Below are 9,538 nucleotides of genomic sequence, written 5' to 3'. Positions count from 1 at the left end.
CAGCCACTGCTCCGAGGTTCCTGCTACAGTCCATTTCACCATCTGCACGCCTGCCATCACCACATGAGAGATGCGTCTGAACTTGTGCCACAGCGCCCCCTGCAGCTGCGAGGGAATCCTCGCACCTGCCCTGCCCATCTGGGAGCCAGCAGCATCCCTGCTGGCTGTGACCATAACTACACTAAAGGGGAAAGTGCTTGACAGCTGAGAGAAGGCTGTTACTGGGTTTCTGGTTTTGTTTGTTGTTGCTGCCATAGTTATTGTTGTTCGTTTGCCTTGTTATACATATTAATACTAGTAAAGAACTGTTATTCCTTTTCCCATATCTTTGCCTGAAAGCTCCTTAATTTCAAAGTTATTATAATTTGGAGGGAAGGGGATCAACTTTTCCATTCCAAGGGAGGTTCCCACCTTCCTTGGAAGACACCTGTCTTTCAAACCAAGACACTGAAAGACTACATTTTGGTAAAGGATTATTTGGAAGCACGAGACCCCAAACCATCTTTCTAACAAAGGAGACACATGACTCTTAGACCTGCCTCTAGGATATTTATACACACAGCCCCCACCTTTTTTCATTGGAACAAGTGTTTGGCTACTAATAAATAGTAGGCTTGTTTCATGGTCTGTGACCTGAAGACTTTGGTTCCCATTAGGTTTTGGCAAATACCTCTTTGGATGTCTCACATACGAAATGTAAGATCATTAAGATAAAACAGAACACAGTCCCAGCAATAGCAAAGGGTTTCACAATGACCCAAGAAGCACCTTCTAGTAATTTATCACAGAGATTTCATTGGATTAGGCCCTTTCAGTGAGCAGATATCTCAAGAAGCTCCAAACTGCAACAGAGTCAAAAGGATCCATCAATGAAGCCCAGCTATGTAGCCTACCTCCTAACTGTTCCCACCGAGGTCCACAGGTCTGCAGTTTTATTTCCCACAAAACTTTTCTCCTCAGAAAACAATTGGACAATTTAAGTATGAAGCTCCCTTTAAATGAGTCAGAGGAATTAAAGAGATGAAACAGAAAGAAAAGTACCAAGGCTTCCATTCATTAAGCTACTTTTACAGTCACTTTTGTTTTGTGAATATTCACTATTTTACCCCTCAGAAAGTTACATTATCATCCAAGGAGATAAAGGAATTATTTTGTTGGATTTTCACAGTTCAATAATTAGATAATCCGACTTAAAAATTAATGGGCTAGGCAAAATACAGGTGTATTGGATGCTGAAATGTAAATATGTTACATAACAGACATATACATTTATGCTTACAGTAGTGTATGGCCAATATGAAATAGCCAAAGGCGAAAAAAATAATCTCACGTTGGAGTGGCTCTGGTTGGGATGGACAGCAGAATGGCCCCACTGGCTTACTCAGAAAGCATTAACCTTAGGCCATGGGAAACATCTTGTTAAGTTAGGGCGAGCAGCATGAAATGAGCATGGAATGATGGGAATACTTATGCAAAGTAAGACATTCCATATAAGGCCATGTCCTGAACCCTACCCTCTGATTGGTTTACTACAGTTTCCTTATTTAGTCAAGTTTTGTTCTCTACCCTGGTTAGATCCTGTCCCCTCAGCCCTGCCCCTCAGATAAAGTTCTGTTTGCCCCATTGTTAGGTCTTTGGATCTTGCCCCTTGTACTGTGCACGGCTTCTCCACATTTGTTATTTACATGCATTATTAAAGGTTCTTATTTTCCAGGCAAATCCATTGCACTCGTCCTTTTATTTATTACCACACTCCCGGCTGACCTGGTCTCGTAGTCACACGTGCCGGCATGACAATCTTGTGCACAAAAGCTTTATATATGTTCTCAGAATGCAGGATCAAGTTCAGCTTGAATCCAAAGTATAACTGCTGACAAGGTTGAAGAAGCATCATCCACATTTTTGTAGCATAGGCTACACAGAACATACCTAATTCATTGGTTAAAGTCTGACAATTAAGTTACCTACTTTCAATCAGCTTGATGTTGGTATAAATGCAGACTAGACTGGTATCAAAGTTTAGATACCTCAGGGTTGTGGTTTAACCCCTGAAGGCACCATATGAACTACTATGAAAAAATTAACTATATCACAGACAAAACCTGTACACTTAGCACAAAAAACCCTTACTTTCTATTCTTTTGTTCCACAAACAAAGCCTTGGGACAGGCTAAAGCATTTAGATTCCTTCCTTTGCCATCACCTAAAAGGTTTGTTAGATTTTTTTCAAAAACTTTGTACTATGTGCTAAGATGAACAGTATAATTTCTGAGGAATGGAACTCACCGAGAATGAGAGCGACTTCTTGATCCCCACCTTTCCCTAGATCTAGACCGTTTTTTCAGGGGACTTCTGGATCTTCGTCTGTCCTTTTGTCTTGAGAGTGATCTGTTGCCAGATCTACTTCTATACGAATAATGCCAGAAGAAAAATAATATTGAAACTTCATAAAAATTAGGTCAACCAAGAAGGGAAAAAAACCCACATAAATCTTGCTTCACTACATAAAATTATATAGTTACACTTCAGTAATATACTGCCAATCAACATTTTTGTTTTTTACTTTAAGCTTCACCAGGTGCATATGCTCTCCTTTGAAACAATGCACCATTTAAGTAATACTCATGTACTCCTGGTAACATTGGATGACAGCAGAGACAACACCTACGTGCTGTGTGACCAGGTGGATGATCTGCTCTGCCTGGTGGCAGAGCTTAAAGAGGAAGTGGAGGGGCTGAAGAGTATCAGGGAGTGTGAGAGAGAAATAGATTGGTGGAGTCACACCCTTCCATCCCTGAAAAAAAATGCAGTGGATGGAAGCTCAACAAGAGTTGGAGAAGCCCTGACCCTCTCACCATCAGGCAGAAGGAGACCTAAAAAACGGAGGGGAATGGAAACAGGTCTCTGCTCAGGAGGTAGGAGAATCCCCTTCCGGCCTCCCTCGCATTCCCAGGTGCCCTTACAGAATAGGTATGAAGCTCTTGAACTCAAGGATCAGGCAGATGATAGTGAAGATCTATCTGAGGGGCTGACCAGAACAAGTCAGTCAACCAGACGGATCCCAACTATGGGTGTTAAGAAAGAAAGAAGGGTAATTGTAGTAGGTGACTCCCTTCTGAAGGGAACCGAGGACCTGGTATGCCAACTGGACCCATCCCGCAGGGAAGTCTGCTGCCTCCCTGGGGCCTGGGTAAAGGATATTACCAGAAGACTCCTTGGACTGATTCAGCCCTCTGATTATTCCCCACTCCTGGCTGCCCAGGTTGGCAGCGATGAGGTTGCTGAGAAAAGTCCTAGGGCAATCAAAAAGGACTTCAGAGCATTGGGGCAACTGCTTGAAGGGACAGGAGCACAGGTGGTGTTTTCCTCAATTCCTTCAGTAGCAGGGAAGAATGCCAAAAAGAACAGGAGAACCCACCTGGTCAACATGTGTCTCAAAGATCAGTGCCATCGGTGGAATTTCGTCTTTTTCAATCATGAGGTGGTTTATACAACACCAGGTCTGCTGGAAACAGATGGAGTTCACCTGTCTAGCAAAGGCAAAAGGATTCTAGTCTGTGAGTTGGCAGGGCTGATTGAGAGGGCTTTAAACTAGGTTTGCAGGAGAGAAGGGAAAAGACCGGGCTCAGCAGAGATGAATTAAGGGACGGCATGAGTGTTGGGGGTGAAATCAATAGCCCAGCTGTAGTGCATCTAGACCTCGCTGGCTCTGAAGTATGCTGGCCACACTGGAACACACTTGCAGTCTTACAGGGATGAGCCATGTACTCCTAAGCTAATAAAAGCCAACAGGGAAACACCAGAAAATTATCTCGAATTAAGGGGTCTTCTTCTACGAAGGCAACACACCTAAAAGCCCAGCTGAGGTGCCTCTACAGCAATGTACACAGCATGGGCAACAAACAGGAGGCATTAGAAGCCACCATGCTGCTAGAAAGTTATGACCTTGTTGCCATTACTGAAACTTGATAGGACGAATCCCATAACTGGAGTGTGGCTATCTATGGCTAAAGGCTGTTCAGAAGAGATGGGGGAGGAAGGAGAGGCAGATGAGTTGCCTTCTACATCAAGAAGCAGATTGAGTGTGAAGAGTTGTCTCTGAAGAACAGCCATGAGCAGGTAAAACAGCTTGAACAATGCCCTATTTTTCAAAGCTATTAGTGGTGAACTAAGAGGGGGAATATCATGCTGCTTTTGGTGTTGAATTATGCTACAGTCAGTTTGACTCATCAATCCCAAAGTTAAGCATCTTAATATGGAGGTGAAGATGTAGCAGATATGGTAAAGTATCCTTAGCTAAAAATGCTAAGCTGGCACAGTTGGCCTGGAGACATATAAGTGACAGTCAATCACTTTATACTATAAAAGTTCAGTCCCAGTTTCAAATGGCAGGTTCTTGTAACACACCCTTTCTTGGAGTGTGTATGAAGATTCCTCCCTTGGGTGAGGGCATCCCTCAAGGTTACTCCTTGAGGCTGAAAGAGACCAGAGTTGTTAGTATGGGTGAGTAACATCAATCTCTACTTAAAAATTGGGTGGGTTTGGTAGCTTTAATATAATTGCTTCAATATAGTACACTATACTATACTAGTAGTTTTAGCTTCTATACTCTGTAGTAAATAATTCTGATTAAGATCTTTTTGTCTAATAATTTATCATAATAAATAATTAATTTATCTATATCTATATATATATCTATATATCTGGTTTGCCATCCTTAATCCCACAGGACAAAGTTGTACATAGGTTCAATTACACCTTTATAATTCTTTAGACTTAAACCGTTGAGAAGGTCTGGGGCTAAGATTGAATCCAGCCACACTCAGGCTCCTCTCTGAGAAGGAGTTTAGAAAGCAAGGCGGTCCTTTCTGCACCTTGTGACTCAATGGGAAGGCTTCTCTAATAAACTTTGTCTGAAGCTCCCACTCTACCTGTGACACTAACATCTGCTGGGAAAGTAGCACAGCAAGCTGTAGGCAATCCAAGAGACTCCTGGAATGCATGGAGGATAACTTCTTGAGCCAGGTAATAGCCCTACCAGAGGGGATGCAATACTGGATCCATTGGTCATCAACGTAACTGAGCTAATTGGGGACATCAACATTAGAAGTAGCCAGGGCTGCAGTGATCATGCACTGGTGGAGTTCATAGTCCTGAGGGATATGGGTCAGGTAAGGAGCAGTTAGGCCCCTGAACTTTAGGAAGGCAAACTTACAGCTCTTCAGGGAGAGAGTCAGTGGGATCTCCTGGGAGACTGTCCTCAGGCACAAGGGAGTGGAACAGGCCTGGCAGACATTTAAAGAAGCCATCCATAGAGTGCAAGAGCTAGTGATCCACAGGAAAAAGAAATCAGGCAAGGAAGGCAAGAGACCAGCATGGCTGAGTGGGGAACTGATGGTCAAACTAAAGGGAAAGAAGCAAATGCATAGACAGTTGAAGCTAGGACAGGTGACCTGGGAAGAATATAGAGACAAAGTACAGTTGTGTAGGGATAGGGTGAGAAAGACCAAGGTGAAGCTGGAACTGAACCTGGCAAAGGACACAAAGAACAACAGAAAGGGCTTCTACAGTTATGTCAACCAGAAAGGGAAGGTCAAAGAATGTGTAACCCCCCAGTAAAAAACACTGGTAAACTGGTAACAATGGATGAAGAGAAGGCTGAGGTACTTGACAACTTCTTTGCCTCAGTCTTCAATGGCAACCTCTCTTCCCACACCTCTTGAGTGGATGGACAGCAGAATGGGGACTGGGGGGGCAAAGTCCTTCCCACTGTAAGAGAAGATCAGGTTCATGACCACCTGAGGAACCTGAATGTACATAAGTCTTCCTCCCTACCACAGAAGAGCTTATCTGTTCTATCCATCAGCTGGTGCAATAGCTCCAGGCATTCTCCCCCTCATATGAATTGGTGAGATAACGCAGGCTTGTCCAGTAAGGAGTTACCTCTGACACCAGATGGGATACAATAAACATCTTGCCTTGAGAACAGGATGTAGGGAGATAAGCTGGAATTTCTGACTGACAGACACTTCACTTTACAAACTATAAAAGCTACACAAACTTTCACAAAGTCAGAAGTCTCCTACACACACGCTGGAAACATGTAGGACTTCTCTCTGAAGTTTGGATGCAAACTTTGTGGTTACTTTCCCAGGAACTGAGTGAAAGGATTCTATGTGTACTCCATCATCAATTCGGTGGTAAGCTACATTGACTCCTAACCTGTACTATTTCTTCACTAGCTGTAATATAGATATCTTTTATCGTGCACTGTATTTTATCTACTAGTAGTTCTTTTTGTTTTATCCTGTGTAGTAAATAGTCTGTTTAAAGTCTTATGTCTGTTAATATTGTGTCTATTCAATAAATAATTCATTTTAAAATAGGCTTCATTGGCCATTCTTAAAAACTTGGGAGCGAGAACCATTTGGTTGCAGGCCACCTCAAAAAGAGCTACTATCAGAAATCTGAGTCAAAAGCAGGACTTGTCCAAACTCTCATCTCCATTTATAACAGGGACCTGGCATGACACAAATAATGTGGAATAAGGGGTGGATACAGTTCTGGTTTCAGGTGAGACAGATTTCATTTGCTTCTCAGTAGCTGGTACAGTGCTGTGGTTTGGATTCAGTATGAGAATAATGTTGATAACACACTGATGTTTTGGTTGTTGCTAAGTAGTGCTTACCCTAAGACAAGGGCTTCTTCAGTGTCTCATGCTCTGCCAGTGAGGAGGTGCACAATAAACCATGAGGGAGTATAGCCAGGACAGCTGACCTGAACTGGCCAAAGGGATTTTCCATACCATGGAACATCATGTTCAGTGTACAAACTGGGGGGAGTTGGCCATTAGCCATCAATCAGTGCTTGGGGACAGGTTGGTCATAGGTCAGCAGATGGTGAACAATTGTATTGTGCATCACTTGTTTCACTTGGGTTTTATTCCTCTGTCTCACTCTTATTGTAATTACATTTTAAAATTATTGTTGGTTTTGTTAGTATTATTTTTACGTTTTACTTTTTTTTTCTCTTAATCAACTGTTTTTATCTCAGCCATGGGTTTTACCTTTTACCGATTCTCCTCCCCATCCCACCAGGGAAGGAGGGGTGGAAGTGAACAAGTGGTTGCATGGTACTTCATTCCTGCCTGGGGTTAAACCACAACACAGCGTGTTCTCAAAACTGACAATAGCAGTGGTAAAATCACTTAAAATATATATATATATATATATATAACTATCAGCAATTGTTTAAAGCACAGATTTTCTGCAAGAAAAAGAAATCCAAATTTATCTCCTAAAAATCAGTTAGATTTGCATCAGTACAAAATAGCACTGATTACTGCAGTTGCACAAAACAAAGACTGTTTTTCAGTTCTCTCCTGAGTTAGAGAAGATAAGCAATAAAAAACTGAACAAATTATTGTTCTTGCATTAAAAAGGTACCCAATGTTTTGATGTCATTATATAACACTTACTGTGTAACATTACAAAACACAGGCACTGGAAAATAAGGAGATGATTGCTGACAGCCAGAGCACATTGTGCTTGACAAATTTAGTGGCCTTCTACAATGGGGATACAGCAGTGGTGGATGAAGGAAGAGTGACTGATGTCATCTACCTGGACTTGTACAAAGGTCCCTTGGGAAAATGTTTTTGTAGGTGTTGGGGTCCATCAGTGCTGGTCACTTTTTAAACATCACCTCCTAAGGTCACCAGGAGCAGGCAATTCCTAAATGTAAGAAGTCAAGCAGGCCAGGCAGAAGGCCGACTTGGCTGAACAGGAATCTTCTCTTGAAAATAAGGCAAAACTGGAAGGTGCATGCCAGGTGGAAGCAAGGTCAGGTGACATGGGAAGAATACAGAGATGTTGCTCGGCACTGTAGGGAGAAAATCTGTATGGTAAAGCTCAACTGGAGTTGAAGCTGCCAGAACTGTGGGGGATGATAAAAGGAGTTTTTTCAAATATAATAATAGCAATAGGCAGTGTAAAAATAACATTGGCCTATTACAGGATGAGGATGGTCACCTCACAAACAGGGACATGGACAAGGCAGAGGTGTTTAATGCATTCTCTGCCTACATCATCAACACGGATGATGGACCAAGGGGGTCTCTGTGTCCTGAGCTGGAGGACCATGACTGTGAGAATGATCTACTTCTAGTCAGCCCTGAAATCATGTGGGATCTGCTGCTCCAGCTGGATCCCTACAAATCTATGGGGCCTGATGGGATTCATCCAAGAATCCTCAAGGAACTGGCTGATGTCATCACAAAACCTCTCTCGATGATTTTTGAGTGGTCTTGGGAATCTGGAGAAGTCCCAGCTGACTGAAAGCTGCCGAACATTGTCCCGATTATCAAGGGCATGAAGAAGGACCACAGAAACTACAGGCCTGTTAGTCTCACTTCAGTGCCTGGTAAAGTGATTAAGATTATTCTGGGAGGTATTGAAAAACACCCAAAAGACAATGCAGTCATCAGTCACAGCCAGCATGGCTTCATGACAGGAAAGTCCTGCTTATCAAACTTGATTTCCTTTTTTGACAAAGTAACCCACCTCATTGATCAAGGGAAGTCAGTTGATGTCATTTTTTTGGATTTCAGTAAAGCTTTTGATACTGTCTCTCACAGAATCCTTCTGGACAAAATGTCGAGCACACATCTGGATAAACACGTCATCTGATGGGTGAGCAACTGGCTCACAGGTCGGGCACAGAGAGTTATAATGAATAGAGTGACATCAGACTGGCAACCTGTCACTAGTGGGATTCCTCAGGGCTCCATCTTAGCCCTCCCTGTGCTCTTCAACACCTCCATAAATTACTTGAAAGCAGGACTCAAAGGGATACTAAGCAAGTTTGCAGATAATACAAAACTGGGAGGAGCCGTTGACTCCCTCAAAAGTGGGGAGGGTTTGCAGAGAGACCTTGACAAATTAGAGGACTGGGCAATCACCAAATGCATGAAGTTTAACAAGGAAAAGTGACAGATTCTGCACCTGGGATGGGGCAACCCTGGATTTATGTACAGACTGGAGAATGAGATGCTGGAAAGCAGTGCAAAGGATAGGGACCTGGGAGTCCTGGTCAACAGAAAGTTGAATATGAGTCAGCAGTGTGCCCTGGCAGCCAGGAGGGCCAACCATGTCCTGGGGTGCATCAGGCAAAGCATCACCAGCCAGTCAAGGGAGGTGATTGTCCTGCTCTGCTTAGTACTGGTGTGACCTCATCTTGAATATTGTATGCAGCTTTGGGCACCACAATACAAGAAAGATATTAAGCTATTAGAGAGCATCCAAAGGAGGGCAAAAAAAAATGGTGAAGGGCCTTGAGGGGAAGCTCTGTGAGGAGTGGCTGAGATCACTTGGTCTGTTCAGCCTGGAGGAGACTGAGGGGAGATCTCATCACAGTTTACAACTTCCTTGTGAGGAGAAGAGGAGGGGCAGACACTGATCTCTTCTCTGTGGTGACCAGTGACAAGACCCGAGGAAATAGCCTGAAGTTTTGTCAGGGGAGGTTTAGGTTGGATATTAGA

General features: G+C 43.1%; 1 protein-coding gene across 2 annotated transcripts in view; it reads right to left on the bottom strand.

Moving 5' to 3' along the window:
• Positions 1–9,538, bottom strand: part of LOC102036510 (splicing regulatory glutamine/lysine-rich protein 1-like) — a 73,297-nt gene that overhangs the window by 22,289 nt on the left and 41,470 nt on the right. For both annotated transcript variants that reach the window (XM_005431123.2, XM_031065417.1), the window contains one exon: positions 2,287–2,406. In XM_005431123.2, the coding sequence (XP_005431180.1) occupies positions 2,287–2,406 (120 nt within the window). The remainder of the gene's footprint in view (positions 1–2,286; positions 2,407–9,538) is intronic.

The sequence above is a fragment of the Geospiza fortis genome, unplaced genomic scaffold, assembly GCF_000277835.1.
Source record: "Geospiza fortis unplaced genomic scaffold, GeoFor_1.0 scaffold372, whole genome shotgun sequence".
Classification (NCBI taxonomy): Eukaryota; Metazoa; Chordata; class Aves; order Passeriformes; family Thraupidae; genus Geospiza; species Geospiza fortis.
This window is presented reverse-complemented; position numbering and strand designations above follow the sequence as displayed.